The 14,479-nt window shown below is 51.3% G+C and overlaps 1 protein-coding gene across 1 annotated transcript; it reads right to left on the bottom strand.

Annotated features, from left to right (window-relative positions):
- Nucleotides 1–1,374: 1,374 nt before the first annotated feature.
- MIMS2 (mitochondrial inner membrane scaffold 2) lies at nt 1,375–10,875 on the bottom strand. The gene is made up of 3 exons (XM_086702539.1): nt 10,617–10,875; nt 4,162–4,337; nt 1,375–3,711 (listed from the first exon to the last, which is right to left on the bottom strand). Exons 1-3 carry the CDS (start codon nt 10,800–10,802, stop codon nt 3,495–3,497), a joined length of 579 nt encoding a protein of 192 aa, XP_086558665.1. The 5' UTR covers nt 10,803–10,875; the 3' UTR covers nt 1,375–3,494.
- Nucleotides 10,876–14,479: the final 3,604 nt, after the last annotated feature.

Here is a 14,479-nt window from a genome sequence, read left to right as displayed (position 1 = left end):
CAGCGCCCTCTCTCCAGCTGTGCCCAGTTAAGTGGTAGTTCCTGCAGTAGGAACATTCCGTGCAACAGCCCAGCTCGGGGAGCGGAACCCTTGGTGGGTCCTCATCCTGGGGGACCACCTGATGAGTCAGTAGTACAGAAGTGGGTGTGCCTGGCATGGCATGGGCACCTCTGGGGGGTTCCCTAGAGCTACAGGAGGTCAGGATGGACCAAGGGCTGAAGGAGTTGGTCATCTACGCCCACACCTGCCCACCTCTGGGCTCTGACCACGTTTTCGAGAAGATGCAAAGAGTTCTACATGTGGGGTGAACTAGTTCTTTGCAAACTGGTTTTCCAAGTGTGGCCCTTAATTCTCTGAAGGAATGTTTGCTTGGCTGGAATCCCTCCTTCCCAGCTGCGTGGGGATTTGAGCACAACCTGTGTTCAAGCCTCCTGCCCCTTCACAGCTGGTAGAGGCTTCCTTTGCTCTCCTTGTTATCTGGCTCCCAAGGGAGCCAGTATCCCAAGGGATACTTGGCAGGTTATTTTTAATATTTTTATTACTTTGGAGTTCTGCCATGTATGTAAACATTAAACGTGAGTACACGAATACAGCGAGGCTACATGGGTAATTCTTTCCACCACTTGTTTGCTATTGGCCTAGATGTGAGCAGGTGCCATGCAGGTGTATCCCTTTGATTTCTTGTACTATGTGCTCCTGATGCATCAAGCTACATGTTTGTTTCTAGCTGCCAACATCCTCTCCTCAACCTCTCCTCAAGTCACAAAGATGGTGAACTTGACAGTGGAAGGGTTGAAGTTCCTGACCTGTGCTTTCATGGCCAACTTTTGACATAAGGAACTAGATGCCAGAGACGTCTGATTGTAAGGAAGAGGCCAGCACAGAGAAACTTGTCCGCTGTGCTGATGCAGTCACAGAAGCTTCAAAACACAACTGAGCAGGGGTGCCTGGGTGGCTCAGTCGGGTGCTGACAGCTGAGCCTGGAGCCTGATTCTGTGACTCCCTCTCTCTCTGCCCCTCCCCCACTCGTTCTGTCTCAAAAACAAATATTAAAAAAAATTCAAAACATAGTAGAGCTTCAGTGGTCCATCCAGTTAATCCCCGAGGGACAAAGGAGGCTTTGCTCCTCAGTCTTGAGCTAAACCAACCTCTCCATCCCCAGGATATTTCACACACCATCCACCCAAGCATCGTTCATACGACATGACTAACTTCTCCAGTGACACCGGCTAAACTGCCATTTCCCCAAACCCACACGAGCAAAGAAAATAGCTCATTGTGTTAGCACAACATTAACACACGAGTCACACGCCGTGCTGCTTCATAACCGGCAACAGTTCCGGCTCCCCCGGAAGAGGAATGCAAAGTTCTCTGTAGGCTACAAAGATGTTTATTTGTTTTCACGGAACTTAAGCGGCTCCTTTTGTCAGATACAAAATTAGGGCTGAGCAATGGCTTACATTTTTAAAATAGAGCATGTTTTATTCCCCTAGTTCCATAAAAACTGTTAAGTACGAGCAATCTGTACATCTTGCTGGTGAATTCACATAGTCCCTGACCCTCTGATTTCATCGTCTCCAGTGTCTCTGTTCTGTTGGGACCACCGGCCGGAGTGGAGTGGAGTGGAGTGGAGGTGGGGCTCACTCAGGAGAGAAGGCCGTGGCTATTTGGTTTGATGATTGGTTTTATTGCTTGCCCTGTCTTTCCCCTTCCTCCATGGAATCAAAGTTTCAGATTTCAGCTTTTAAACCTGAGGGACTGTCAGCTTTTCTTGCATAGGCATTGCTGGGGATCTGAAAGGTATGGAGACCGGCAGAGAAGGTGGTTGGGAGCACGAAGCCAACTGTGTAGACAGACCAGGCCACAGGAGGAATTGCCCACATTCCATGAGGCCTCTCACTGAGCCGTGTAGATGTCCTTGGAATTAGATCCCAGAAAGGCAGTTCCAACGTTAAATGGGTAAAACCTTTTGGCAAGGGGCTCATTGCTTTAAAAGGGGAGAAAAAAAGCCACTTTAAAGATGTTGCAAGTGGAGAATTTGTCCCACAGAGCTTCTTGGAAAAGAACTGAAATTACGGACATAGGTTGCTAAGGCCTAACCAGGGAACTGTCAGCAGCCAGGTGTAAAAAGATGGTCAGTTTATGGCATCTTGACTTCTCTGTCACACACGTAATCAGGCAAACAAACAAAACCTGGAACTCCCTCGACCACGGTGGCAGGGCAGAATTTGTTGAATTGGGTTCCTAGTGTGGACAGCGCTTTGTGTGGGCAGGGCCTGGAGGGTACGTTACGTGGATCCCACAGAAAGCAATTCTCTCTGGTTTGCCTGCCCCTATCTGCTTCGAGGACAAAAATCTCAATTTGGACCTGTGTGCCTGAGTTTCTGTTCTTAACTAATGTCCTTAACAGCAAATGGGAAGACCTCAGGTCAGGTCAAACACCCTTTACCGGGTAAAACTGGCTCAACGGAAAGTAATTACACATCCCCTCCCCCAGCTGGGGTGCATTATTTTGCATTATTTCCGCACTTGCCTCCCATTTACAGCAAATGCTACTAAGTTTCCTTTCTAGAGAGTGATACAAAATCTTTTCCTATAGAACATAATTTCAACTCAATTAAAAATGGGAATAGCAACACAATGTAAACATTGTGACCGCAGTTCTGGAATGTCTGAAGCTGGAGATCTAGATTGAGCAAAGATTGTCTGAGCTTTCTGCATGCGCAGTGTCCAAATTCACCCGTGGACCAGGCCCGGCAGAAGCCAAGTGATGCCATTAGGACTGGACAAAGTTTCTGTATTTTACCTAAACAAGGACAAATGGCCTAGTTTCACGAAATGAGAGAAAACCTGCCTGAGGTAGGCGATCACCCTGTCCAGATGTGAAGGTTGTTGAGGATCAATGAAACACACCAGAAATACTTGTGGGTTTTCTTCCCCCCGAAACAAGTATAACCAATGTCAAAGTGTTGATGCTAATTTAGATCCTGATTACCTACTGGGAAATCTTAAATTCTGCTTCATTAATTGTGGCCCTGGCAGCTGTTTTGCAGAATATTGCTTATTAAACCGCAGGCAGCCTGACAGCAGATATTGGAGAAAGGGGAGTTTTTAAAACCAGCTTAATGAATCACTGCCCTTTAAGAAGTGGAGCAGAGATGAATCCCTGGGGCTTCTCCAGACTAGAACCTCACCACCGATCTTCCAGAAGGAATGTTTTGTGGAGGTGACAACTCGATTTGTGATGTTTTGCTGACATTTTAGATTAGGTATACAAGCCCTGTGATAAACAGCATTTGCAACATGTGTGGAGCAAAATGATTACAATTATTAACAGAAACCCTGGATTTTGCTGGGAAAGGTAAAACTTATTCGTGAGAACATAGCAATTAGCTTCCTGTCCCCACCCGACCCCCAAAAAGCTATATCCTAAGACTAACCCCAAATTTCTATCTAAAAGAACTAGGTTTGCAGGCCCGCAACTGAAGAGTTCATCAAGGCTTTGCAGCTGGAGGTTTAAAAAATCCCACTTTGCGAAAATATCTGACGATGAAGGGCACGGAAACCAAGGTAATGCTGATTCTCACGGGTGCAAACAGCTTGTGGATGGCGTAGGCCACCACGAAGGTACTTGTGCCCGCCGCCATTTTTGACTGTACCAGTGACTCCTTAAATCCGAGTTTAAGCAGGACTGCAGACATGTCCACACCGCTGGGGGAAGAGGCAAAAAACGAGACAGAGAGAGAGAGAGAGAGAGAGATTATTACTGCAAGGGATTAGACAATCAATTTGCCTCTAAGATTTATGGTATTTAAAAAATTTGGGGCGCCTGGGTGGCTCAGTCGGTTAAGCGGCTGACTTCGGCTCAGGTCATGATCTCGCAGTCCGTGAGTTCAAGTCCTGCGTCAAGCTCTGTGCTGACAGCTAAGAGCCTGGAGCCTGCTTCGGATTCTGTGTCTCGCTCTCTCTCTCTCTCTCTGCCCCTCCCCTGCTCACGCCTCTGCTGCTCTCTCTCTCTCTCTCTCAAAAATAAACAAACATTAAAAAAAAATTAAAAATTTAAATGTGCTGAAAGTTGCAGATGTATAAAAAATTCATAGGAAAAGTGTTCTCATTCACCAAGAATCCTACATGATAGTCTGTTACTGTCAGAGACCTTACCTTGAAATGACCGTGTAAAATACGCCCAAGGAGATCAAGGAGATTCCAATGTGCAGCGACACTCCAACAGCACCATACTCTTGAAAAATCTTTCTCAGCTGCTGTGACTTGCTTGGCTTTTTCTCCTCTGTGCTGCCGCCGTCCCTGCCTGTCGTCGCAGTGATTTTGCCGGGGTCCTGTGCACAGACCACAGAAGGGGAGATGTGCTGGGGCAGGAATCAGTGGCTTTCGTGTCGCACAGGGTTCCGCTCTCCTTCCTACCCAGTGAGAGACCAGCTGCTGTCCTTCCTCAGTCAGCCGAGGCTCCTGCCCATGTCAACACTAAGCGTGCTGAAAGGCTGGGTATCGGGTATGATCAACAGAATGATGGGCCCCCAAGATGTCCAGGTCCTAGTCTCCAGAACCTGTGAATATGTTACCTTACGTGGTAAAAGGTAAGATTTTGCAGATGTGACTACATTAAGGGTCTTGAGATGGGTAGATCATCACTGATTTCCCGAGTGGGACCAATGGAATCACAAGGGTCCTTATAAGTGAAGAGAGGGAGGCAGGAGGGTCAGGGAAGGTGTGAAGACAGAAGCAGAGTCATAAGCACAGGGGCGGCCCTGCGGCTTTGGAAGCCAGAGGAAGGGGCCACAGGCCAGTGAGTGCATGTGGCCTGTAGGAACTGGAGAGGTCAGGAAATGGATTCTCCCTCAGAGCCTCCAGAAGGAACCAGCTCTGCTAACGCCTTGACTTTAGCCCAGCTGAGACCCATTTTGGATTTCTGGCCTCCACACCTGTGAGGTAATAAATGTGTGTCATTTTAAGTCCCTGGATTTCCGGTGAGCTGTTAGAGCATCAACAGTAACTAAAACCTTGGGTTCACACACTTGGGGACAGGGATGATGCTTTATTAAGCACCTTCTCCGAGCCAGGCAAGGCTCAGATGCTTCTCTCCACCTGCTATAGACTTTCGTCCTCACAACTGCCTTCTAGGTAGATCCTAACTTTCTTCCTAAATCACAGAGGAGCAACACAGGTTTCCAGAGGCCAAAGAATTGGCCCCAAGTCACCAAAACTAGAACCCAGGTAATCTGGGTCCACAGCGGGAGCACATGACACCCATCCTCGACTCCACAAAACAAGGGCGGTGTGTGCAAAATAAAATGGAATGGAAGCTATGGTATATTTACCACCAGAATCGAGGTTTACCCCTGAGCTCTGGACAGAGGGAGGGATGATTCCTGGGCCATAAATGCCCTGCCCGGGGTTTGCATAGAAAGGACGCATCTATTAACATTTATTGAGCACCTACAGGGCCTGGATTGTTTGGGAGAAACAACCCAGGAACACTGGATTTCTTTAAAAAAAAGAAACCTCCAGGGCTCCTGGTGGCTCAGTCAGTTAAGCATCTGACTTCTGCTCAGGTCATGATCTTACGGTTTACGGGTTCGAGCCCTGCGTCAGGCTCTGTGCTGACAGCTCAGAGCCTGGAGGCTGCTTCGAATTCTGTGTCTCCCTCTCTCTCTGCCCCTCCCCAGCTTACGCTCTAAGTAAATAAACATTAAAAAAAAAAAATGTAAAAAGCTCCTTCTCAACATGGAGAGTGCCTTGTTTATGAGAGGATTTCTTGAATCCTAATGACCTGTGTCACAGCTCTTCCTGGGAGAAAGTATCTGGGTCAGTTAGCTCCGGTTCTTGGCTTGTAGCAGGATGGCTTTTGCCTTGTATTTTTAGAGTGTGCAGCATATGGAGCCACACTTCAAAGGCAAGAGGGAGGAGCGTGACAACCCAGAGTCCCCAGGAGGTAGGAACAGGACTCCCTGAGGGAAAATAAAACAACACAGGGACCCAGAGCAGCACCTCCAGACCCTGCAAGGTTCCTCTGGGCCGCAGGGGACCTCCCAGCCCGCTCCTACCCTGCTGGAGTCCCAGCCCTGCGGGCTTAAGCTCTGACTCAGCAAGTGGGGCGGGAGCCTTCGTATGAGTTCCCAGGTGACCCAGATGCTGCTGGTCCGTTTGTACCTCTGTCCAGGGGTGCAGCGTCTGATTCTGTGCTTTGGGGTGAGGCCTGGGCGTTGGGATTAGTTATCAGTTGCCCGGGGTTGCCAGGTAAAGCCCCTGCTTCCCCATCCTGCTTCACCTCTCTCTGCTCTTTCCTGCCCTCAGCATGTTCTCCAGGAGGGTCTTCCCTTGTCCTCAGATGCACCTGCTGTGCAGCTCACTGGGGGCTCCTACCCATAAGCCTCGCTCTGGGAATTAATCTCAATTTCATTAAATGTTCGCATTCCTGGGAATCAAATGTGCAGGCCACTTGCAGAGTTACGAAAACAAAGACTTAACCAAAGGGGAGGGGCGGTTGAGATCCAGTACTGGGTCATGGGTCTCAGAGGGTGCATTTTTTTTTTTTTTAATTAAGTAAGTAACCTCTACACCCAACGTGGGGCTCGAACTGGCAACCCTGAGATCAAGAGTGGCACTCCGCCGACCGAGCCAGCCAGGCACCGCCCCCCCGCCCCCCCCCCCCCCCCGAGAGTGCATTCTGATGGGCAGTAATGCGTCACTTATGAGAGGTTTTAGGAAAACCATCTGTGTCCTCAGAATAGGCCCCTTCTACTGAGCCAGGCCCCAGGCTTAGCACTTTAAAGGTGTCATTTCATAAAACCCCTCATAGTAAACCCATGAGTAGGCACCTCTGTGGCTCCCACTTAGACAGATGGGGGAGACTGAGGTTCTGGGGAAGCGGCAAACTGGCTGTGGGTGCCTGGCTGGGTCACTGCACAGGCCACCATGAGGCCACATGACTTCTGCAGTCAGACTCGCCTTCTTGTCCTGTAAAGGCTGAATATTGCTAAAGTTCTGGAACACTCTTCCAGGACTTCAAGGCTTTGGTGGGGAGAAGGGAAACCAGTCAGTGCCTTTAGGCTGGCCAGCACGTGTGATCGTCCCTTCCCTCGGAGCTTCCGTCTGGCTCTGGCACCCACCCGCCAGGAAGGCTGCTCAGAGCTCAAGTTCCTTCCGATAAACAAGGCCCCACCCGCCTTGTAGCTGCTGAGGAAGCCCTGGGACGGGAGCCGCCAGATGGCAGGCGCTGATAGGACGGTAATCTACAATCTACCTTCCAAGTGCCAGACAACGTTCTGAGGCTGAGGAGGGAGAAAGCCCCTTTCATTTTCCACCGTTGACACTTGGCCTGACCGAACTTAATCATGCCCTGTCAGTCCATTCACCAGAACTGAGCGGAGCTGTCTCTGTTGAGGGCTCTTTTCTTTGCAACCTCTATTTTGGCAAAATGCCTTTTGGCCAAAAAAGAAAAATACAGAGGCAGCCAAACTTCCAGCTACAGAATAAGCAGCATCTACTGCAAAACAACGGGAGGGATAAACTATTCAGACACGATGGACCACCTCCTGTTAGGCAGCAGCAGGGTTCAGTGCTAACTTTCTAGAGTTTGAATCTTGGACGGTTTTCTTCCTTTCATCGTGGTAAAGGGAAGTATCTTTAAGCATTGTGAGCCATTCGGTTTTCTTCCTAACCCTGAAGGAGACTGAAGAGGCTAAAATAAAGGAATTTGGGAGGGGGTGACTTGTAAGAGTGGGAGTTTCTCAGGCATTCATTTCTTTGTGAAATAACGCTTCAGGTACCTGTGATATGATGTGTTAGGCACTGCCCAGGGTGCATAAAACAGTATACATCCCCTAGCATCTGTGCTTAGCCAAAGTGCTTTTACATCCTTGCGTGTGTGTGTGTGTGTGTGTGAGTGTGTGTGTATGAGAGAGAGAGAGAGACTCCCTCCTCCCCTCAATCCTAATAGTTATTAAAATACAAAAGGCTATTTGAGAAGGGGCAGGAAGGTTTGAGGAATGAGCCAAAGATTTTGTTCAAGAGTTGCTCACATTGTTTGGAGTGACACCTGTTTTCACTGGGCCACTAGGTAACGATAATACCAACCACTACATTGTGTTTACTTTGTATCAAACATGGCTCTGAGTGCTCTGAAAATATTAATGCAGATCATGCAACAACAACCCCATGAGACAGGCACTACTGTTATCCTCACCTAACGGAAGAGGATCCGGGAAGCCCAGAGAGGTTGAGTTAACTTTCAGAAGGTCACGCAGGAATTATCTGTCAGAGCTGGAATCAGAACCTGCCGAGTCTGGTTCCGAGACTTCCGCTCTTAGTAACTAGGCTCTGCGCCTCACTTACTCACGGATAACAGCTCTACGCGAGGCACTGCTGTAAGTGTAGGGGACAGCAATGAACGAGACAGACAAAACTCTACCCTCAGGGGGCCTAGGGTCTAGTGGGAGGGTAGGGGCAATAAACAAAAGCAAAGCATCAGGGCAGCTAGATGTGACAAGTGCCGTGGAGAAACACCAAGGAGGGCAGGCAGACGGGTCGGACTGTGGGCAGGGACGCTGCCGGTTTAAATAAGGTCATCAGGAAGGGGCTCCCTGAAAAGATAGCACGTGAGCAGAACCGACAGAGATGAAGACACTGGGGCTCAAAGAGAGCCAGTCATCTCCCCAAGATTTCCCTCCCGTAGTGTGAGTGCAGGCAGGCTAGGCAGCTCTGTTAGGTGACACGCAGGCCACGGAATTGGGTTAAGAGAAAAGGGCAGGATTCTCCCAGTTACAGTGGAGACTCCCCGCTGAAGGCAGACGTGGGTGCGACTCTCAGGTATTTAAATTCCTGGCACATTTGGAGACCCTAGCCGCACTCCCTACTCCCAGAGGCCAAAACCAAGGTGCCTGTGAGTAACCAGGGGCAGTTGACAGGGGCACCCCTCCACCTGCTCTCAGGCCCCCCCCGGGGAAGTGTCTTCTCAGGGAGGTGACACTTTGATGAGTATGTTCTGTCCTAGCATCCTGTTAGGTTCGATCCCACTTGGATCCTGCCCATCTACCAGTAGCTCACGAGGCCCTGTGATTTACACATTTACTGTGACAATGACAACAATAGCTAACGTTAATTTAGAACGTACCCGATGCCAGGTACGCACATTACCTTGTTTCACACTCAAGCTCCATGAAATGTGAATTATTAACATCCCATTTCATGGGCGAAGAAACTGAGAAATAGAGAAGTGAAGGAATCTGATCAAGGCCACAGAACTAGTGAGTAGAGACAGGAATGCAGGGACTCTGCGACCACACTCGTCACCACTGTATACACACATCATGCACATACATACACACGTTCGCACATGCTCACATACACAAACGTGCCAGTGCCTGGGCCTGGGCTGGGGACAAAGCTAATACTGGCTGACGGGACACACAAGCAAGTCAGGAGACCATTCCAGGTGGTAAGTGCAGGACCGATGGCGGGGAGGGGGAGGGCAGTGGAGGCACCCAAGGTATCCCTGGTGGTCAGGGAAGGCTTCCTGGAGGAAGGGACAGGTGGGCTGATCCACGAAGTATCACTAGGAGGCAGCCAGATATGTGTAGAGGGCTCAAGACTTAGAGACAGGATCTACTGGTTACCAGACGGTGGAACAGGAGGCAGAGTCAGGGTGTGAGTCCCCAGGGAACCATCATTCAGGAAGCTCCACGGGCACTGTGCTCAGGCCTGCTTCCCAGTCTTCTGGGGAAGGTCCGACTTTTAGCCCTTTGAAAGGTCAGCAAGCTGGCTCAGAGCCTTCGGCCTCCTTGGGGTGAGGTCGCTCACACAGCTGGGGAGTGGAGGGGCTGAATCCCATCCCCTGGTGAAGGGACAGAAGCAGGCAAGGCCTGAGGCACTCCTCCGCAGGAGGCCGGGTTCTTGGAGTCCCAGCTTGTTAGGTCCTGTGTCTCCAGACCGCACTACTTTACTACTGTTTTTCTTTAAGAAGATGAACTTAAAAAACAAACAAACAAACCTGTAACTTTTTTTTTTTTTTTGAAGGAAAGTCCCGTATTACCACTCCGATGGGAAAGAGTTTTCACTTATCACACATAGAAGGCAACTGAAATGAAACAGGATGAAAAACCGTGTGTTTCTTGCCCGAGTCTTGCCTGAAGTCTGGCAGGGAGGCCTGGTCTTTTGGTTAGATAAAAAGGAGCAGCTGCAAGTGCTGGGAGGTGTTCAGGGCGGCAGCACCCCCGGAGCCGTTCTCCCCCGCGCAGTGCGGGGGACGTTCCAGAGCCACTTGCAGAGGGAACAACTCTGACAGCCAAGTGAAGGCCTTAATACCAAGTTCAAGCCCCAGCTATAATACTCTGGGCTACCACCACTGTGCCGGCCGACGCTCTGGGAACCTGGGGCTCTGCCAGAGACCGTGTGACCTTGGGCAGATCACCAGACCTCCCTGAGCCTCAGTTTCTCCGCCTGTCAATTGGGAGCCTCGCTACCTCGGCTCGTAGGGATTGGGGCCTTGGGAACCCTGGAGGGGCTCGGCCTCGCACAGCTGGGCGAGCCAAGCTGTCCTTGCGCGGAGGTCGGCCGGGATCCGGGCGCCCCAGGAGCAGGGTGGGGGTGGGGAGGCTTACCTGGTGGCCTTGGCTGTGCCCGCGGGCCGCACGCAGCAGCGGGGCGTCGGGCCCGGGCCGGAGCAGCGGCAGCAACAGGGGCGGCGGCGCGCAGGGGGCAGCGGCACCCAGGAACCAGGTAGCGCGAGGCCGGACCCGGGCGCCCACCCGGCCCGCTGGGCCCAGCAGCGCCAGCAGCCCGGCCATGGCGCGCGGCGAAGCGCTGCCGCGGGCGCAGCGGACCCGAGTGGGAACGAGCGCCGGTGGGCGGGGCCCGCCGGAGCCAGAGCCCAGAGCGGCGTGGGCGGGACCGGAGCCGCGCGAACCCTTCCAGGCCCCGCCCACCCACCGGCCCCTCCGGCTCCCGAGCCGCCCGATCCCTCCAGGCCCCGCCCACCAGACCCGCCCCTCCGGAACCCGAGCGGCACGCGGGGTGGGAGGGGCGGGAGCCGAACGCGGAGTGGGCGGGGCCGGACCCGGAGGCCCTGGCGGAGTTCGCGGGGCGGGAGATTCGCGCGTGTTCCCCACCTTTGGAGTTTATGCGGCGTGGATTTCTGCCGTGTTCTGTAGGTTGCAAGAGTCAGGGGGGCAGCCCAGATTCGAGAGTAAGGGGGTTAGACTCCTCCGACGTGATGGAAAGTGGCGAGGTCACGTGAGGAAGGCTTAGGGGATGGGAAATATTGTTGTGACCATCTTTGAGAAATACAGTCGGCCACAGTATTTGATAACTATTAATTGATGATAGTGATAATAATAATCTTTGATTTCCATTCTACAGAAGAAGAAACTGAGGCTCAAAGATTTTCTCAGGCTTGACATCTTTAGAATTTTTTGGTTGAAATTAGAGGATTCTAAATGTTTCCAAATCTTTGCTATTTTAGGCAAAAAAGAATTTAGCACGGGGAATTAGTGCTTGGAAACTCATCGGAAAAGCTAGAGAAGTGGGCAGCAGGCTGAGCCCCCAGGAGACTCTCTGGACACACTATTGAGTGGCCGGCCAGAGAAGCAGCCCCCTCAGCCACACCTGGGAAGGTGGGCGTCAGGAGTTGGCCGGTGGAATGAATGAATTCTAGAACACACTGCCAGAGCTGTGATCCGGGGGGTCAGGAAACTGCTGCCACCGCACCTGCTTTCCAGCTCCCACAAAACAGGTTACTGGACTCTGGAAAGGGGGAGTTGTGTCTCTGCCACAAATACTCGCCCATACCCGCGGCCTGGCGACCGGACACCTGAATTCTGCTGCAGAAGGCCTCCGCGTCTCCGCAAACTTGTTTCCCAGCACCAAAGAGCCCAAGCCGCAGGACGACGCCTTTGCCCCATGTCCGCCTTCAGAATATTGTGTGAGTGCAACCAATTGGCAGAGACAAATTCACATCCAGAAACTCAACTGCAAAGGAGTCTTGGAAACCTTAGCCTTTCTGCCCGGAAGGTTCTGGAAGGAGCTGGGAATGGACGTGCCTAGATTCAGTTGGGCAGCGAATGAAAACTCTTTCCGGAACCCTCACGCTTCCACCCACCATGAAAAGCCCCTTCTGTCCCATTGGCTAGAACTGTGTCACATGATCCCTCTTAGCTGCAAGGGAGTCTGGAACTTGAGGATCTGGCAACCACAAGCCGAGCTGGCTTTGCTGCAGGCACGTTGTCTCCCCATCTTTGTTAGGTTATGCAGTGACTGTCGCAAATGTTTTCTGCCCAGAGGGGAAGCTTGAGTCTTGACTCATTGCCCCGGCCACCTCCCTGTATCCCTCCATGCCATTCCCCACCTCCTTCTGTTTCTGCCCCTTTTCCCAAGGCAAACCCAAGTGCCCCCACCCATCCATCACTTCTTGCATCCCGTCTGTTCCTTTCCGATCAGCATTTATTATTCTGAACACTTGCTGTGGGCCAGGTACCGTGCTGTGTGAAAGGAAGGCCTTGTTGTTTCAAGATCTGGTGGCTAGCCTCATGGCTGTGGTGTGGTACAGGCCTGGCTTAGAACCTGGCTCAGCCCTGAGCCGGGGCTCCAAATAAGTCTTTGCTAAGTGGCTCCAAATAAATTTTTGCTTCTTCCCTTGTAGGAGGTGGGAGTCATAGCATCCATCTCAAAGGGTGCTGTGAAAAGTGTACGTGATAACATGTTAAAAGCTGCAGAGCATTCTACGGTGTTGGTGCACCATGATTTACTTAATCCAGTCTCCTAGTAATGGATGTTATGGCCTGAATGTTTGTGTCCCCTCATCCCACAAGTTCCTATGTCGAAGCACTAACTTTTGGTATGATAGTATTGGGAGATGAGGAATTTAGGAGGTAAATAGGGTGAGGTTAGGTCATAGCGTGGGCTCTCGTGATGGGATTAGTGCCCTTATAAGGCGTGGAAGAGGCCCCACACCCTCTCTCTGGCTGCCATGTAAGGCCACAGCGAGAAGGTGGCCAGCAAGCCAGGAAGATGGCTGTCACCGGCCCCGGACCAGGCTGTGGCACCCTGATCTCGGACTTCCAGCCTGCGGAACGGTGAGGCAGAAGCTTCAGGTGTTCAAGTCCCCAGTCTGTGGTATTTTGTTAAGGGAACCCAAGTGGACTCATACAGATTATAATGGATATATATATAGGTGATTTCCTTTTTTTTTTTTCTTTTTGCTCTTATAACATGGATTTAATGACCAAGTCTCCCAGCCCTTTTTTCAATACCAATTATGTGTGATGTTTTGCAGCAGCAGATCGCATTAGTAACTCTCTCCGTGAAATAATCTCATCCCTTCATGTACTGGCGTGTTCAGCGTGTCCTTACTGGGTACTGATGATGTGTGTGGGCTTTGCTTCCATCATGCAGCGCCTACTGATACTTGTCCCTGTGCGGAGGGAGATGTGCATTTGCTCATTTGTTCAGCATCTATGCATTCAGCATCCATGTGGTGCTAAGTGTTGTGCTAGGCATGAAGGAGACGGAGAAGTACAGGTCCGGTTCTAGTCATTGAGGCGACACACACAGAAAGAGCCCTCGACTCCTTCATTCCTAGGATGTGGGGCTCCACCTGCACCCCTTAGGCTGGTGTTGACCAAGGTCACCAGCGGTAGCTGCAGCGTCTCACTTCAGAGTGACCCCTTTCTCCTTCTGGCTCACCCCGTGGGAGCCCTGCCCCTGTTTGAACTTGGACTCACTTTGGGTCATCTTCTCTGCTTTTCTCCATCTCTCTGGGGAAGAATCCGGGCTGAGAACGTGGGCCATGGGGGCAGACGCACCTGGGTGTGATTCTGGGTCTGCCACTTACTAACTGTGGCACCCTGGCAAATGACTCCCATCTCGATGCCTTGGGGTCCTTGTCTCTGAAATGTGGACAGTGACGGTAAGCACCTCAGTGCTGGTGTGAGGCTTGAGTTGGACACCAGCGTTCAAGTGCTTCGCCTACTGCCTGGCCTGTGGTGGGAGCTCAGAAAACGTGTGTGGTAAGGAGATTCTGAACCCTCCCGCCCCACTTCCTGCCTTGTTGGGTTCTCTCTTCTTTTTTCCACTAATAAGTAGAAGACTGGGGACTGATGACACTTTGGGGTTTGGGGCCAAGATCTTGGGGCTCTGGGGTCAGATTTCCTGGGGGCGTGCCCCTGCTTTACTGTGCACTATGTGACTAAAGAAGTCACTCAACGTCTCTGAACCTCAGTTCTTTGTGAAATGGGAACGATGACTGTACCCACCTGACAGGGTTGCTGTGAACATTAAGAGGAACTGTGCACACAGGGTACTTGGAATGGGGTCTGGAGCATACAATGCCCTCCAGAAAGCTAGTCATAGTACACGTGGTGTGTACTTCATCCGTCCATCCATCCATTCATTCATTCATTCTGAGGAGAGGGTGAATGATGTGGGGGAGACATAAATAAAGGCTTCGAGGTGGGGGGCTCGGGGCGTG

This window comes from Puma concolor, chromosome A3, assembly GCF_028749965.1.
Source record: "Puma concolor isolate L17-30 chromosome A3, mPumCon1.1.hap2, whole genome shotgun sequence".
In the NCBI taxonomy this organism is placed as follows: Eukaryota; Metazoa; Chordata; class Mammalia; order Carnivora; family Felidae; genus Puma; species Puma concolor.
This window is presented reverse-complemented; position numbering and strand designations above follow the sequence as displayed.

Coding starts and splice junctions, on each gene's coding strand:
- MIMS2 (XM_086702539.1), bottom strand. CDS start 10,802: ATGGCCGGGCTGCTGGCGCTGCTGGGCCCAGCGGGCCGGGTGGGCGCC. Junction 4,338..10,616: donor GGCACAGCCAAGGCCACCAG/GTAAGCCTCCCC, acceptor GTCTGTGCACAG/GACCCCGGCAAAATCACTGC. Junction 3,712..4,161: donor TTTTACACGGTCATTTCAAG/GTAAGGTCTCTG, acceptor CTCTTCCCCCAG/CGGTGTGGACATGTCTGCAG.